This window comes from Sciurus vulgaris (assembly GCF_902686455.1).
Source record: "Sciurus vulgaris genome assembly, chromosome: 8".
NCBI lineage: Eukaryota > Metazoa > Chordata > Mammalia > Rodentia > Sciuridae > Sciurus > Sciurus vulgaris.
This window is the reverse complement of record NC_136468.1, coordinates 153,355,423-153,373,414: the sequence shown is the minus strand read 5'-3', so window position 1 is coordinate 153,373,414 and position 17,992 is coordinate 153,355,423. Positions and strand designations below refer to the sequence as shown.

General features: G+C 60.0%; 1 protein-coding gene across 1 annotated transcript in view; it reads right to left on the bottom strand.

Moving 5' to 3' along the window:
* FBRSL1 (fibrosin like 1) overlaps positions 1-17,262 on the bottom strand; it is a 65,831-nt gene extending 48,569 nt beyond the window's left edge. The window contains 2 exon segments of the mRNA XM_079151600.1: positions 2,568-2,771; positions 16,604-17,262. Coding sequence (XP_079007726.1) covers positions 2,568-2,771; positions 16,604-16,888 — 489 coding nt within the window. The 5' untranslated portion in view covers positions 16,889-17,262.
* Between the last annotated feature and the right edge of the window lie 730 nt (positions 17,263-17,992).

The following is a 17,992-nucleotide window of genomic DNA, read 5'->3' as shown; positions in this document are numbered from 1 at the left end:
ACACCCAAGCACACACAGCACACGCACGCCTACCTGCACACCACACGCATGCATGCACGCCACGCACAGCTGCACACGTGATGGAGACTCAGAGATGCAAAGACGGTGTTGGCAATTTAGAGGCACAGAGAGAAAGGCCGAGGGACCAGCAGGCTCCAAGCCCTCGGTGGCTGTGTGCCTCCCCCCAGGGCGCGTACATCACAGAGCAGCACACACGTGGGGTCACCGCGACACCAGGAGGCCTTGACACCAGCAGGGGATAGCTCGGTGAGGTGACGTAAGATGCCAGGTTCGTCTCCGCTCCTCCTGGCGCGATGGGCCTTGCTTGGCCTGATCCTGGCACAGCAGGTTCCTGCCTCTGACTGAGCCTCAGTTTCCAACAGCAATCAGCCAGGGCCCATCTGGAGAAGGTCTCAGGCCAGTCTGGCAAAGCATTCCAGGCCTGAAAGGCCCCACTAGGGTAGCCCACACAGGGTGGCTGGCAAACTCATCCAGGGAGCTACTTGGCATCAGGCTCCAGGGCTCACAGAGGGGGCCTGGCGGGCCACTCCTGGGGCAGAGGATCGGGTCCACCGTGACCTTGGGGGCCGGCAGGGATGGCCCAGAGCCAGGGGTGAAAGCTGGGGCTGACGGGCTGGCACCAGATCCAGCAGGGAACGCCGTGGCTGGCACAGGGGCCCCAGGAGAGGCCGGCGGGGTGGGCCTGGCTGCCCCAGCAGTGAAGGACGAGTGGGGACAGGAAGTAAAGGCTGGGGTTTGCAGGGTTGGCCTGGGCCCAGAAGTGACCGCAGGGGCCGGCAGGGCTTCTCTGGGCCCATGAGTGGTCGCTGGGGAGGGTGGGGCTGTTCTGGGCCCATGAGTGGTCGCTTCTGTTGGCATGGCTGTCCAGGGCCCAGCAATGAAGGTTTAAGAGGGCCAGTTTGCTCTGCAGATTTGACTAATTGCTGAGGCTGTCTGAGGCCCAGAAGAGACCGCCGGGGGCGGCCAGGCTGGCCCAGGAGGGACCTGCGGGGCTGGCTGCGCTGACATGGGGCTAGGAGTGCCCGCCGGGGGCAGCAGCACCGGCATGACAGGGAGCTGCTGGGCCGGCGGCGTGGCCGCAGGGTGAGGAGTGAGCGTGGGGGCTGGCACCGCTGGCACTGGGCTAGCAGGGACCGCAGAGGCCGGCAGCACTGTCCTGAGGAAGCCCTATGGGGCTGGCCATGGAGACAAGGGGTGGACCACAACCGCGAAGGCCGGCAGCAACACCCCAGGTTCAGCAGGGACCGCAGGGGTCGACAGAAGGGACAAGGATTCAGCAGGGATCGCAGGGGCCGGCAGAGGGGACATGGGGTCAGCAGGGACCGCCGTGGCCAGCAATGGTGCCATGGGGCCAAGGGAGACCGCAGGCGCCGACAGCGCTGCCTGGGGCCTGGCAGTGCCCAAAGAGGCCTGTAGGGCTGAGCCAGGCGTGACCGCTGGGTCTGGCAGAGCTGATTTGGGGCTGGAAGCAGCCGCTGAGGCTGGTGGTGCTGACCAGGGCCCAGAAGTGACCGCCGGGGCTGGGAGGGCTGTCTCAGACCCAGAAGTGACCGCTGGGGCCAGCTGCGCTGACCCGGGGGTGGCCGCTGGGGTGGGCAGGGCTGCCCAGGGTCCGGGGATGCCCGACGGGGCTGGCAGCGCTGACACGGGGCTGGGGGGGGCCCCTGGGGCTGGCCGGGCTGGCTGGGCTGGAGCTGCTGCTGGTGCTGGGTCGGGCCGTTCTGGTGCCAGGGGTTAGCTGGGAGCGGCCCCCCTTCTGGGGAGCACACCTGCATGGAAGAAAGAGCACGTGTCCACCTGGGCAGGTGTGCCTGCAGACCCCCCATCCAGCCCGGGCCCCTGAAGCATGCTGTTCTCTCTTCAGAGCCCAACTCCCAAAGGAGCTCAGGCAGAGCTGAAACCACTGACAAGAAGGCGCAGACCCAGGGACCCCAGGAGGAACGCGCTGCAGCTGAGCCGCGGCCGAGGACAGACCCACACTCAGGGCAGCCCAGCCAGCTTCCGCCTGCTGTGATGGGCCCAAACCCATCCAGGCAAAAAGGCCTGGGGGTGGCGGCCCAGTTGCCTGGTCATTCCTTGACCTAGACCACCTGCCACAGTCCTGTGGCTGAGCGCTCCCCGCCCCCGTGCCACAGTCTGGCAGATGGTGCTACCTGTGCAGAACGCTCAGCACTAAGCCTGGTCCCCATGGTTGGTTACAGACACGCTGGACACCCCTGGAAACCCGTAGTCGGCGGAACCTGACAGACGCAGCGGGAAACGGGGCCGGCCTATCAGCTTGGCACTGCCATCCACCCGGCCAGCACACCCTCCCCACGACCTTTCCAGCAGGGGCCTGGGCGAGTCCCTGCACCTCCGTGACCCTGAAGCCCAGCTCCTGTCTCTGCCCAAGCCCATCCATCTGTGCCCCATACCCCGAGCCCAACAACGATGGAGTGCGTTGCCAGGCAGGCCCAGATGCCGACGGGTGGTGTCCAGGTGCTGGTGTGGCCTGGGGACAGGCCTGGCTGTAGAGTTCCCGAAGTGGGGAGGGGCCGGGGATTCACCTGCTTAGAGGGCTGCAGCGGGACCTTCCTGGCCCCTCCTTCGAAGGTGGGCTCCAAGTCCTGCCCAGGGCTGCCTGCCTCCAGGGGTTGTCTGTTCTCACTGGGCTCCGCAGATGGGCAGGTTTCTGAGTCCCGGGGCTTTTTGAAGAGGCGACGTTGTTCCCATTTCTCCTTCCGCTCTTGTGGCTTCAGGGCCATGTCTTTCTGCAGGGAGAGGAAAGGAAACCTGTCAATTGGTGGGGAAGCCCACGGGGCCATGTCACTCTGAAAGCTGGGCCTCTGGCTTCTGACAGCACCTATCTGGAGCTGGTGCCCTTGAGTAGGCTCTTAGGCTAGGGTCACAGCCCCGAGGGAGGGAGCCTCCATTCTGAGGGGGAAAGAACCAGTGAGGTGGCTGTGGAGGGACCCCCACGACTCAGGGCTGGGGATGTGCAAACTCCAAGGTCCCAGCAATGGGCAGAGGCCCACATCTCCAGCCCAGCGTACAAGGCAGGGTGCTGCCTGCCTTCCAGGCTGCCCCTCAGAGCCCTGCTGAGACCAGAGGTGCATTAACACCACACAGCAGCCTTCCCAGTCACCCTCCACAGGATGTGCTGCCCAGGGGACACCCCAGGCCCCATGTCACACTCCACAGGACATACCCCCTTGGGCAAACCCTGTAGCTGTGGTTTGGATGCAGACCCTAGACACCATTACCCTTTGGGTTATAGATCCTAGAGTTGCCTGGGGTGCCTCATTAGCAGCTGTCTGGAAGCCTCCTGAGTACCAGCTGGTCTGCACCCTCTGCAGCCCCCAGGCTGTGCCCCCTTCTGCTCACCCACTGCACTGGCACTTCTGGCTCTGGGGTGCCAGCGTCTATACTTGATAACCAGCAGGGATCAGTTCTGCTAGCCTGACAGGGCGTGCAGGGGGAGGCAGCCATGCGGTGAGTAGGCTCAGGGAAGGCAGCAGCCAGGGAGTAGAGTCTGTGAGGGGACAGAACCCTCCCAGAGGAGGAAGGGACACAGAGCCATGAGGGGACACAGCAGGCTGGCAGGCTTTTCCAGGCCAGAGATAGCTGGAGCTGAGCTTCCCCCCCAGCCTGCCTTCCCAGGACAGCCGTGGCCAGTGCCAGGCAGGAGGGCCTGCCACAGCACACCAGCACTGTGTACAGCCTGGCCCCATCATCCCCAGGGTGCCTGAGTGCTGTCTCACCCACGTGGCCTCTGGGATCTGACCTATGCCTGGTCCTATGAGCCTGGTCTCTCTCTCTCCAGACCACACATGAGCACAGGGCTTTGCTGTCACTAGCCTGCTCCCAGCTAGGCCTGGTGAGGGCTGCCTATGCCTGGGGACTGTGAGTCATGGACAACTCCCTCCACACCATATGTATGACCAAAATGAGCAAATCCAGGGGCCAACTTCCGCCACACTGTAGACACTGCAAAGATGCCTGTCCCAAGGACCCTGCAGGCTGGGTCTGGTTTCCAAACGAGCCGGACAGGAGTGAGCAGATGGACAGTTGGCTGGGAGCCATGCGGGTGGCAAGCCACCCCCAGCCCTGCCGTCTCTCCAGCCACCCTGCTGTTCACATGTGGCTAAAAGATGCACTTGCCAACCACAAGAGGTTTGAAGTGACCACATTCTCCTATAAACCTGGTTTGGCATTTCTTTGTTTTGAAAAAAAATGAAGAAAGACTGCTACTGGCCCCTCCACCTGTTTCCACTGGTCCATGGTCTGGCCTCACATCCCTTCCACAGGTAGGTATTCCTGTTTACCTCCTGCCCTGCCCTCTGGCTCAGTCATACTCAGAGGACAACAGTCCACCCCAGGTCCCTGCCCTGGGACAGGAGAGACTTCCAGATGTCCCTGTGCCACGCTCACCTGAGAGAACAGAGATGAACCCCAAGTGGGGCATTTCCAGCCTCAGTTCTAAGGCTCTCCTGGTACAAGTGTGAACGAAGCTGACCCTCTGCCCTGTGCGCTCAAAGGGCATGACAAATGCCAAGCTTGGACAGCTAGGTTTGCTAGGGGATGAGGGACACGCTGCCCAGCTGGCTGCTCAAGAATCTGGTTGGTTTCAGAGTCCCCACAGCAACATCACAGCTGGTGCCTATCTCCAAGAGCCCTGACCACAGGCTGCCCTGGTGGGAGCCCTGGTCAGCCCCACACATGCACTTGGGCCACCAGGAGGATAGGTTGCACAGGGCTGCAGCTGCCCTCAGTAGTCACTCCACATCCACCCTGTGGGGTTGGTGCTCAAGCTGAGAGGTTACACAGTTGCCATCCAGGGCCAAGGCAGATAGCAGCGGGCCACACATGACCCCAGGGCCTAGAACCATGACACCAGGTTTAGGGTATCAGGGCCTGAGGGCTGCTACACAGGGTGCCTGGGTTCCATGGAAGGACCTGGAGGGCAGGTCCGGAGCCTCCATCAGGGCACCAGGCTGTGTTGCCACCTGGTGCCAGCCCTGAGTCAGGTGCTCTGCTAAGCACTCCACACACAGCACTAGATGAGGACACCTTGGCAAGGAGAGGCCTCCATGACAGTCTGGGACCTGAATCTTAGGCACCACCTTCCACTCAGTCCAACCCTGGGGACACTAGCTCCCACTATCCCCAAAGTGTCAGAGGTTGCAATTGCTACAGAGTCCCAGGCAACTGTTCTGACTACAAGGAGTCTCTGCAAGGCCTGCACCCCTGTAGTTCTGCCTGTGGTGCCCATGTGGGTTAGCATGAGCCCCCTGCATTCATGCCCCCACACACAGGGCCCTGGCTAAGGGAACAGCAGTGACGCTCCAGCAGGGCCAGGCCCCCGAACTTCTATGCTCCTCTCTCCAAGAGGAGCACTGGGGCTGGGTGCATGCTGTCTTGAAGTCGTCAATCAGACTTTGCTGGAGTGATTCGACACTTCTGTTTTTTAGCTCCCCTAAACGTTATTACTATGCACACTAATAAAATCTCTAATTGTACTCCAATAAACCAACCATGGAGAGAGAAAAGTAATTTTAACTGAGCAAACAGACCTGTTTCCCTCCACAGGACAAGGGTACTCATTACCATAAGCCCCTGGGTGCTCACCCACCTACTCCTGCCAGCAGGTACCCACTCACTCCTGGAATCACTTGGGGCCTCCCTCTTGGCAGGGTGGAAAGGCCTGGCCATGAGGAAGGCCCACCTGAGACCTTGCTCCCAGGTTCCAGCTCCATCTGACAACCACATCACCCTAGCAGGGCTGGGCCTGGAGCTCCCAGCAGGTCCTCCTGGGTGGGACAGGAAGTCATTCCCCTTCAGGGCTATAGGCCTAAAGCAACTGCGCAGAAGATAGCAGCCAGAAGGCAGAGGTCTTGCTCCAAGCCCCCAAGCCCTGCCTCTGACCCTTGCATGGAGTCTGGATGGGAACCCCAAGCCCTCCCTGCCCAGCCCACACGGCCCAGCTTAGACCACCTAGCAGCCACAGCTCGCCTCTTCACCTGACCCTCCCATGTAAAGCAGCAGCATCCACACATCTTCACCCTCCCTATCTTACATGTTCACGTGCTCTCTGGGCTGTGGTTGGCCCTCTCCTGGCCAGCCCAAGGTCTTCACTGCCCAGCACCCTGGCAGGGGGGCTGTGTCTATTGTCCCTCTAGTTAAGAAGGTGGAGCAAGGTTCCCCCCGAGGACCCTTCTCCCTTTCCTCAGCTTACACTCCCACAGTGGGCAATGCCCCTATCCCCCTGCCAGATACATCTAACATCACTCAACTCAGCTGCCCCAATTTCTTCTCCTGTGGGCCCTGTGTTGCAAAAACCCAAGGAATGTCCCCACAGGCTTCACTGATCCCCACTTGCCTGCTCTAGAAGTCTCTGGACTGTGCATGGCTGCACTTCCCATCTACCCACCCCTGAAACCTTCTGCTGGCCAATGGCCTTTGGCACCCGCAGGCTTTCTGGAGCTGGCGAAGGCTCCTGAGCACCCAGTGGGTATGTGGGCTGCCATGTGGAGCAGGAGGCAGAGCTGGCTACACTGCCACTGTCTAGTGTCTAGGAGGGGTGCAGGGCCAGGGTCCCTAGAAACCCAGCCTGGGACCCAGTGTGGTGCAGTCATTCCTGCTGCATGTCCCAGGCAGAGTGCTGAGACCCTGCTGCACAACACCCGCCAGAGTTCTGCGAAACAGCATTTGTCCCTTTAGACCTCTGTTCAACCCCTGCACTGTGCCTGATGCTGTCTGGGCTGAGAGGTCAAAGGTTACTTAGAGAGAAAGAAGACCCCACCCTGTGGCCAGACAAGGAGCAGATGGCAACAGGCACTGGACAGACACTGCTGTCAAGGGAGAAGCCAAGGCCACAGGTGGGCAAGAGGGAAGAAGGGAGATGGTGGTGGAGGCTGGAGTGAGGACCAGGCAGGGCAGCCCAGGGGCCACCTTCCTGGAGTCTGCATCAAGCCACTGTCCATCTGCTGTGACCCCTTACTTACTATTCACTGAGCTCACATTCACTCTGCTGGCCTGACAAATGGTTTTGAGATCAGCATCCATGACAATCCTGGAGCCTAGCTGACATCGTCTTCTCTCCAGCTCCAATTTATTACAAGGCCACGGATTACAATCAGACATGGATGGCCTGCTTCTCAGTCCCAACACCTTCTCTGTCAGGATTCCTCTGGGCTGCCCAGAGGCAGGGCCAGGGAGATGGCCAGAGGCAGCAGTTTATAAGGAAGGAGGTGCCAATGGGCTATGAGTGGGAGCTGGGCCCAGTCCCCTGCAGCGTCCTGTGGGTTCTAGGAGGACTTGGAGACTGGAACTCCTGACATGCCAGGATGGAGCTACCACACAGGCAGGTCACCAAGGGCTCCCAGCCTGACCCTGTCACATGGCCTGCTGTAGTCACTCTAACGCAGATGTAGGCTCTGTGTATTCTTTGAGCGCGTGATCCCGTCCACAATTAAACCAGAAAAAATTGTTTAGATTTAGACAACGACAAAGAGAAGCAGCCAGATGCAGGAGCCCAGGCAGGAAGGTTCTGCAGAAGGGCAAGTGCTGCAGGGTCCAGACAAGACTGAAGCCGAGCCCCAAGTGGCTGGGAAAAAGGAAGGAGAGGGGCCACAGGCCTAGGGCTCTGGGTCAGGGCCAAGTCCCTGCACATGGCTGATGTCTGCTTTAGGCCTCCCAGGGCATTGGGCCTCTTAAGTCCCTCTGACAGTGGACCCTGGCCCCACTGTCCCAGGAGTCAGGGTAAATGGGTCCTTTAGGGCCTTTAGTGTGACCAGCCCTGCTGGCTGCCTTGGGGCCTTGGGGGCAGGGCTGGGCCAGCAAGCCCCTTTGGCAGAGCAACACACTCTACTCTCCCCCATGGTCCTGGGCCCTGAGCTGCAGGCAGGTGTAGGCCTGTTTTCTGTCCCACTCTAGGTTCCTCCCATCCCTGACAGCTGTGACTCAGCTGTCACCCAGGGTGGGTCAGCCAGCTTACCCCTGCAATGGCAGGTTTGTGATGTGAAGGGACCAAGTGGGCCGGGCTAGAGAGGGAAGGGCAGGTGCTCAATGCTGAGCCTGCCCTTAAGCGTGTGCTGGTCACCACTGCCAGCTGGTATGGATGTGGGCACAGGGTCTGCCCAGGGACTGGAGGTTGGCTACAGGAGACAAGGTGGGCATAGAGGATCGAGAGCTCCTGAGTAGGTCCACCAGGCTCTCTTCCAGCTCTGGGAAGCAGGGTGCATCTGACCTGTGCATTTGGCACAGACAAGGAACCTGGGGCAGAAGGGGCACAGGGCTGCCCAAACACGCAGTAAGAAAGATGTGTAGCAAGTGGACCCAGGTATCTGGTGGAGCACATGTGCTTCCCTGCCTTGCCTGTTGGCAGGGAGCTCTGAGGTAGTGTCTTGAGGCTGTTCCTAGGAGCTCAGGGCAGGAAGGCTGCCCTGCCTCAGGGAGGCAAGCACAGAGCCTGGGAGTCAGACACAGGCAGGTCCAGGTCACTGGGGCCCTGGAAGGAAGGCAGGTTTTATTCCAGGATGACAGGAAGTCCCTGGAGGTCTGCATTAGGCAGCAGACAGGATCTGAGAAGTCAAATTCACTCCTAGCTTTATCCAAGAGAGATGGTCTACCTACCTCTAAAGAACAGTCTTACAATCCCCCCCAAGGCTGGAGGGAGGAGCTGAGACCCACCCAACATTTGGGTAGTCAGGGGTTACCTTGGTCACCTGGCCCTGCATGTATCAGGCAGTCCCTGCAGTCCCTGGGCTCCTTTCCTGCCTACTCTCTGCCTCAAGGTCCTTGGGAACAGGCACATAGTTGTGCCTGCCACAGGAATATCTCAATCCTAGACATGGAGTTGGGTAGGGAGGGACAGATCATGTGGGCACTGAAGTGTCCAGCCCAGGGACAGAGCTGGGAGAGGAGCCAACATATGAAGGAGTGCCCAGGCCAGAGAGGAAGCAGCTCCCTGTTCTCAGGGTGCCCCAGGCCTGAGTTCTAAACCCCTGACTGCCACTTACCTGCAGGGTAGCCTTGGGAACAGCTGTACCCTGGGCCTGACACCCTACCCTATAGCACCGTACCCTCCCTAGGGGCTGCAGCGGTGGGGTGAGATGTGTAAACACAGAGTCCTGAAGCCACACTGCCCTAGGAGGCAGGCTGTACTGGCCCTGCCCTTCACTGCTGACTCCACTGCTCCTGGTGCCACTGAGCATCCCTCTCACAACCAGCACTGCTGACATGAAGAGAAAGGCTCTGGGGAGCAAGGCTGGGGCTTGGAGCAGCGGCCAATCTCGATATACATGGCTGTTCTTCCCCTTATAACCATGCGCCCAATCCCAAGAAAACACCTGGCTGGCACAGGCTGAGCAGGCTGGAGCAGGCGTGCGGCTCCATGCCCTGGTCACCTGCTTGTGGGAGTCCCCCGGACAGCACCTGCCTCTCCTGAGCCTAAAGAGCTTGCTGTAAGTAAGAACTGCAGCTGGGCTGCCAATATCCTGCTCACCAGGCCAGGCTGGCCATGCCTTCTGCCAGGGTCCCCAGACACACGTGAGCACATGTATGCTGTAACTGGGAGGATGCCACAGAGCCTCCAGTGCCTGCTGACCTTGGCAGCGCAGGAGGAACTATAAGCCCCAGAAGCTTTCCACAGAAACCAGATGAAAAAGGTCCTGCAAACCAAATAGAGCTGACACATGGGCTGCTACATTTTCTTTTATAAACCATTTGGGCAGAGAAGGCCACCAGAATAATATCCCAGAGTCCCCAAAGCTCTGGAGCAGAAGGCACCCTGGGGACAGCCACAATCCACCCAACCTCCAAAACTGCTGTCCTCCCATCTCCTTCAGAGGTCTCCTCATGTACCGACCCAAATCTGTACCTGCTAGGCTTCCGCCCCATGGCCCCAGGAGGCTGCCTGCCACAGCCTCTCCTCACTGCACAGTGCTCCCTCAGCCTCTGTTCTGGCTGGTCCCCACCAGAGGCACTTCCCCAGACTGAGGGTCCTCCTATGACTCCCAGACTCCAATGACAGCTTCTTTGCTGCCCTCCTGACACACTAGCAAATGGGCTTGTGGGCATTTCCCCCAGGCTAGCTCAGGGCTTGGCACACAAAAAAATGCTCAATAAATGCTCAAGTCAGGGAGTGAAGGACAGGTAGAAGCTTACTCTGCTGGCCCATGAGCTCATTGGTCACTTACAGAAGTGGGCAAGGCCTGCCTGTGCACAGCCAAGATGACCAAGGCAGCAGAGCAGAGGTGTGTGTGAGGGGCCTGCTGCAGCCTCACAAATGGCTGCCCAGAGACTGTCCTTGGGGCACGAGAAATGACAGTCACTGCTGGTCTCTAAAATCTGGGCAGTGGGCTGAGGAAGGGCCTCTGAGCAGGGCAGTCTAGTGATGTCTCCCCTCCTGACTTCTCCGGAGTCTTGCAGATCCACCAAGCCAGCTTCCCCCATGTCAACTGAGGACTCCCTAAGACAGGGGCCTGGGAGCCCACAGAAGAAGAGGAGGGCACCTCTCCACCATACGATTCTTGCCAGGCCGAGGAGATCCCCTTCACACATGATGAGGGCTTGGCCCTTACAGGCAAGGGCTGCCTCTTCTTGTAGGATGGGAACCTCCCAAGAGAGAAGGGGCCTAGCAGGCAGGTGGTAACCATCCCTCTGGAAGGTCAGGGCAAGGCTCCAGACCCATAGGCCAGGGAGAACCTCACAGGCCTCCCGTACCTGCTGTTCCAGTGGAACATTCTGACCTGTGTCACGCCCTCCACACGCCCCCTGCCCCCAGCCCCCTGCCCAGTCCCTGATGACAACCCTCACTGCCCCCAAGTCACCATGTGCATGGGGGCACGCAGGGTGGGAGATCTCAGGGCATCCTGAGGCATCTTGGGGGCCCAGCAGCCTGGAGAGGTGGAAGAGCATCTGAGGTGTGTGGACTTCTAAGGCATTCAGAAGCTGAGGCCATAGGAGGTCAGGTGAGGTCTGGGTGAGGTTGCAGAATGTGAGCCCAGACAGGGGACAGCCTGAGTCATGGGGATTTGGGTGGGCTGGGCTCTTCCAGATCCTGCACCCAGGCTGCACCCAGCTCGGGCCTTGGCACGTGGACAGAGCTGGGCCAGCTGTCCCTCTTCTGACTGTGGCCCAGTTCACAGGACCTCTCATGGAGGGGCCACCTGACTCTAACAGCCAGGCCAGCCCACCCCATCAGTCACTCTCCTCAGCCTGAAAAGTCAGCTACTAGCCAGTTGTCCTTAGCCTCTTTATCAACTACAGACCCTCGCACCATGCAGACTGATCAACAGGAAGTAGGACTGCACACCAGGACCCAAGAATTCTGCCCAGTGCTCAGGAAATGCTGATTCTTGTGCCACTTGGAAGGTTCCAGAGTAGAGGAAAAGGTGGAAAGTTTCCAGCCCAAATGCAGCACTGCCAGCAGAACAATGGCCACAGACTAACTTCCCAAGGAACACTGGGGTAAGCCTCCAACTACAGCAGAGCAGCCCAGGGACACCCCACTAATCCCAGGGAAAGAACTCCTCAGTGAACAAGACCCCGACAGGGAGGGAGCCTGGAAAGAGTGCACTTGGGATGCCACATCAGAGCTGAGGAGGAGGAGCGCCCCCAAGGGAAGGAAGGGATGCAGATGTCCACTGACAGGGCCACCTACCTACAGCTGCAGAAGGGCTAGCAATTCAGTGAGACAGGAAAATAAACTGCATCACAGCAGTGAGAAGAGCAGCAGCCACATCCTGGTAGCCCCAGGAGGATCCCCCAGAACTGCAGCACCGCTGACAGCCCCATCGCCTGGTGCAAGAACAGTGCAAATGCCTCTCCTATGGGAACACTGAGAAGACACAGCGAGAGCAGCAGACACTAAACACATGGAACCTGCAGCCCTCAGAGCACTCCGAGAAGGGCCTGGCTCGCTGCTCGTCCAACCGCCACGCAAACCTGCAGAGTCGATGCCCCCACACAGGAGACCAGTGGTGGGGGGAGACGGAACACTTGATGGATCTCCTGGAGGGGACAGAGCTAGAGGGGCTACCTGCCAGGGACCAGGCCAGGCGAGAAGAACCCAGGCGGGGCAGGCAGTCAGGCACCCAGCGTGGCACTGCTGAGTGACTTACAGGGACACCTGAGGGGGGACTTCCAGGCAGAGGGCAGGGCCAATCCCAAGACCAGGGGAGACAAGTGTGGCCACAGGAAGAACCTAGAAAAACCTGGATGCTCAAACCAAAAAAAAGTGACAGTCCCAATAAGCCAGGGGGACGGGGCTGCAGGGAGCCCCTTGGACCACAGAGGGAGGAGGTGAGGCCCTTTCCGTAGCTACAGAGGGGCAGGTACAGGCCCCACCCTGCGCAATGCCTGCCACGGCAGCCAAGGAGCTGTGGCTCCCTTGTGGGCTGAGAGGCCAGGATGGCTTTCTTTCACAGGCTGTGTCTGTCCACCTCTGGGAGTGACTGATGTCCACACTGCCCCTGAATAACCCAACAGCATCCAAGGGCAGGTTCTGGGCGGCAGGTTCCAGTTCTGTGACTGCAGGTGAAGCACCTTCCCTCCCTGGGCCTGTCTCCCCACCTGCAGAACAGGAAGCAGCCACAGGAGGTGCTCCAGATAGCAGGCTCAGACCAATGGAAAGCAGCCCTCTGCTCCCTTGGCTGGGCCACTTCCCCCTACCCAGGGAAGGCCAGGCAGAGGCATGCAAGCTCTCAGCACAAACTCACTTCCTGGAGGTCCAAGTGCCAGACTTTGCACACAGTCAAGAACTGGGAGGCCTGTGTCCTACCTCCCCCCACACTGGGCCACACTTCCAGCCAGATCCTGATGTCCCTGTAGGCCCTGAGTTACACTGTGATGCCCCATCCATCCCACTAGGAGCTTGTAGAGAGACCACCACCTCAACCTCTAGGACACAGCCAAAGGCAGGCACCCTACCTCCACCCACATGGCCACTCCAAGACCCTGAACCCACAGGCTACAGGTGCACACCCTAGCCCAGAAGATCCTATTTGCTGCTGAAATCACTTCTCAACCCTGGACTGTCTGGGAAGGCTGGACACAGGGAGCTCCCTTGGAGTTTCCTGTTTTGTTTTTTTTTTTAAATCAAATATTGACACAGGGCCTGGCTGTTCTCAAATTCCTTGGCTCAAGAGACCCTCCCACCTCAGTTTCCCAAGTAGCTGGGACCACCAGTGTGTGACACTGTCAAGGTCTCTGGTGTGGGTTTCTTCAGCACTGCTCTGCCCATTGCAGGACAAGTTGGGCTTTAGGGTGTCTCGTGGATGATCAAAATAACTCATGATGACAAGAGAAGAGGGTGATGTAAAACTAGAGAAAGGCAGACACCGGCTCCACAGCCGGCATCTTGGCACCTCCTTCCCACCTCATTCCCTGGAGCAAGGTGCAGGTACAAGGAACAAACTCCCTGCACAGATGCATACCTGCCTGGCCTGTGGGAGGGTGAAGTGCCGTGGAACATGCACCTCCACCTTTTCAGAGCTTGACTTCTGAAGTAGGTGAAGTGATTTGCTGTTTGAAATAAGCAAATTAATAACAACAACAAAATCCACATGGAAGATACATGGAGACCATACCAGAAAGTGGTTTCCACCTGAAGCCGGTGGCAGAAGTGCCTCCTGGGAGCTGGTCACCACCCAGGTGCATGGGCCAGAGTGCTGTGGCCAAGCATCTCACTTGATTTGAGGGTGCTGGGCCAGCCCTTGGGAAAGAAAGGTAGACACACTGCCTGGGGCAGGAACAGGGCCTGGCCTACCTCCCTGGAGATATAGGCACCGGCACAACCTGTTCTGTAGGCCTGAGGTCAGCGCTTGCCTCTGACACAGCCTGGATGCTCCTCTCAGTCCCACACAATCTGTAGGCAGAGAACAACAGCACTGTTCTTTCTGCTGACAGGGGCCCTCTGTCACCTCTGCTTAGTACAACCAGGAGACAGTTGTCACAGGGAACAAGAGGGACAGTAAGAGCCACCTGTCCAAATTGTCCTTGCTTCCTTGGATCTCTCATCCCCCACTCACCCCCCACTCTGTTAGAGAAACAGAGTCAGAGGTGACCCTGGCTCAGGTCTGCAGAGCCCCTGCCCAGTTCATTCCCTCTGCACACTCTTAGTTCCACCACAGGGCTCTGGCCCAAGTCTGTGGATCATTAACTGCTGCATGTGTCCCTCTGCCCTGCTGCAGCTGACAACTACCACTGCAACTTCCAGGGAGCACCTGCTGCCTCCATGGACACAGGCTTAGCAGGCAGGGCCTGTTCCTCTTGCAGGGGCAAGCAGGTATGTGAGGGTGACAGGGTGGGGGTCTGCCTGGGCATGGGTGGGGTCTAGAGCAGAGACCTGTACTGATGTCCTCAGGACAAAGGTACTGGGACACTTCTGCTCACAGGCCTACAGCTGCTGTTTGGCTGTGCATGAAGGGGTGAGCTACTTCTGGGGTTACATGGGCTTCACTTGATCATGTCATATCCTCTGGGGACCCTAGGCCTGGAGGTGGAGCAAATGTGAGCATAGGCAGGTGGCTGGGGTCCTGCTGACCCTGGGCATACAGCCAGTATCTCCTCTCCTCTGAGTGTCTCATGTGGAACGCTTGCAGAGCAGTGAGCCACACACTCCAGACTGTGCAGGTTGGGGCAACCGGCTCCCCTTGCTGCATGCCTCAGCATTCCTGTCTGTGAAGCATAGGTAACCAGCAGCCCTTAACAGTCATTAGAGGAGTCAATCAATTAATGTCTATAAAGGTAGCCTAATAGTGAGTGTTCACTAAGCCAGTCATCACTACCAATGTGATTATGAATTATCTGAACTTTGGGAAAAAAAAAACTACACTTTAGTAAGAAATGAGGCCAATCAAGACCCTTCTGGGTAGACCTAGAGGTTGACCTTCCCAGAAGTCCTATACTTTTCAAGGCAGGCTCAGAAGGACAGAGAGAGGACTGACTGAGGTGCCATGTTTGTGTAGATGCCAAGGAGGCAGGCAGACTCACTGTGACCCACGGGAGCTGCTCACTGCCTGCAGCCTGGGGAAAGTGACACAGAAAGGGTACAGGCAGAGCCAACATAGGCAGAACATTTATGACCTTAGGCACAAACTGGCTTCCTGAAAGGCAGCTCCTCCTTCACCCCTCCATTACTGTGTGCACAAGGCACTCTCCATGTGTTGAGCTCTTCTGGGGACCTACATTCTTTAAGAGTGGGATCAGGTGCAGGTGACACTCAGAGCTAGGAAGAAGGGCGGCCACTTCAGACATCTGGGCTGAACATCAAAGACATCAGACGGTACCCAGTCAGAGGACAGCAGTGAGGCTGCAAGGATGGGGACCTGACAGGGGCTGATGTGCTGAAGCAGAGAGGTAAGGAGGCTGTCTGGACACAGGGTCTTCAGCCATGGTGGGAGCTTTGATTTTCCGCTCCCAGAAGCAGTCAGGTGGGGCAGGACAGCAACTGCACATCATCTGGAGCATGAGGCCACAATGCAGGCGCTTAGCACTGGGCCTGGCTTGCAGAAGTGTTCAGGAAACTGAAGCAGAAGATCCTGGGCTATCCTATCCTTTCTCACCACAGAGCCCTGGTGTGTGCCACCACACCCTATCAAAGAATCTTAGCTGGGGATCCCTGGGCCCAGAACCTACCTCAATCTCCCCAGATGCACATGACAAAGTCTGATGGACAGTGTGGTAAGCACAAGCTGAGAACCCACCTTGTGCTCACAGATTCCTCACCTCTGTCCATCTACCTGGTCAGGCAGAAAGCAGCAAACCCATTCCAGGAGCACATTCCCTGGCCACAAGCGCCTGACCCTGTGGCTCTCTACAAACCCAGTGGATCTCAGAGTTTGGATGTGAACCTACAGAGAACTCCCTCCCAGGACCAGCAGTGACCATGTCCCCTTTTCCAAAGCTTGCTTAGTCTCTGAAACTGAGGATCCCAAACCAACACACACTGAGCCCTGGGGAGAAAAGAGCTGGACACCGAGACACCCAGGGACCCAAAGCTCAGCCGACAAGGATCCCCAAACTGCCCCATGGGGTTCACTTAGATGGAGGTCTGCATTCCTGGGCTTTGGGGGTGCCCGAGGGCCTGTTCTAGGCAAACAGAGGCTCTTACCCATTTCACCTGCCCTCTGACAGTATCTCCCTTCTCCCTCTGCTCACCTGGATTCAGGCAAGAAGGGCAGTATTTGCTCAGAAAACACTGCCCATGATAACTCAGTCAGACATGCATTATTTTTGCTAACCTATTACCCATGCAATAAGCAGCCATCACCAAGAAGGGTCTCAGGCTGGCCCTCCCTCTTCCTTCTAAACAGAACCCCGAGGGGAGGGCAGGACAGGGAGAACCTTAAGTGTCCATCTTATCGCTGTCTCCCCAAGCCCAGCACTGCCCAGAGGCCCAGCACGCTCGGACACAGTGATAACTTGGCAACAGGAACATAACCGAAACAAGGCCGACCGTGTGACCGACGGCCTCCCCGCAGCTCGGACGCCCTCACCGGGAGCTAGGTCTTCCCGCCGACGCTGCGGGGCGCGCGGTCCCGGGCCGGCGGCCGGCAGGGCTCCCGTAGCCCGGCCCGGGCTTCGCGGGCCCACCTACCTCCAGGGCCTCCAGCGTGCTGAAGCTGGCGATGGCGAAGCCGTCGATGACCTCCTCCTCCTGCGAGCTGGACTCGCGGCGGCGGCGGCGCGGGGGGCGCGCTGCGCGGGGCGTGGGGCGCGGGGGCGGCGCGCCGCGGAGGCCCGCGTTCTCCTTGCCGGGGCTGGGCTCGGGCTCTTCGCCCGACGACGGGCTCTGCGTGCGGGCGTCGCGGGCGGCCTCCCGGCGCCGGCCGCGGTCCCTCTGCGCGCGCGAGCGCCGACTCGGCCGGACCTTGGCCTCCATGGCGGCCCGCGGCGGTGACCTTGGCCCCGCGCCGCCTGCTACTCCGCGCAGCCGGGCTGCAAGGACGCCGCGCGGGCTCGGGGCCGGGCCGGGCCGGGCATGCCGGGCGCGGGCGCTCAGCGCCGGACGCCGCGCGGCCTGGGACCCCCGGCCCGGGCCCCGCGCATCGGCGGGCGGCAGCGATCAGCGGCCCTCAGCCAGGCCCCCGGGGGTGCGCCCCATAGCGATCGGCGGGCAGCGGGCGGCGGGCGGCCAGGCGCAGAGGAAGGCCGGGTTCCTGGGCACCGGGCTCGTGAGGCGGCGGCAGCAGCGGCAGCGGCAGCGGCGGCGCCCGGAGCGGATAACAACTGACGCACTTCCGCCCGGCCGGATCGCCAGAGGAAGTGGGCCTGCACCCGGAGCCCGCTCGCCCGGCCCCGCCCCGCCCACAGGCCCCGCCCAGATGGGCCCCACCCCCTCGGCCCCCGCTCGGCTCGGCCCCGCCCCTCCTCCACCGGGTCCCGCCTCCGGCCATCAGGCCACGCCCCTCGTTCGTCGCCGCACCCCTCCTCTTCCTTCAGACTCCGAATCCCGCTCTGCTCCGCCCGCCCCGTCGGTCAGCTGTGTACCTTCAGGCCCCGCCCCCATACCAGGCCCCGCCCTCCGCGGAGTCCAACTCCCTTCATCAGACTCCGCCCCCTTCGGGCTTCGTTCTTCTCAGCCCCGCCCCTCTGGCCTTGCTGGGGGCACCAGGCCCCGCCCTTCTGCTCTCTGAGTCCCGCCCTGACGACCGCGCCCACCAGGGAGTCCCCCTCCTGCAATCAGGCTCCGCCCCTAGGGCAAGCCCCGGGTGGTCTGCGCGGCTCTTCGGGCCCCCAAGTAGGCGGTGCGGGGTCCCTTGGCCAGGTGGCCAGGGCTGTTGCCAGAGGGCGCTCGGCGCCGGAGCACGTGAGCGAGAGCGGGCCGCCTGCCCCGCAGCCCGGCCGGCTTCTCCGCGACCCCTGGGGTCGGAGACCGCGTCTGACCCGGTCAGCTACCCTGGACTCCGCGATGACACGACCCTGGGGCCCGGGACGCACCTATGGGCACCCGTCTCGCCCTTTTCTCGGCCGAGCTGCCCGGCGA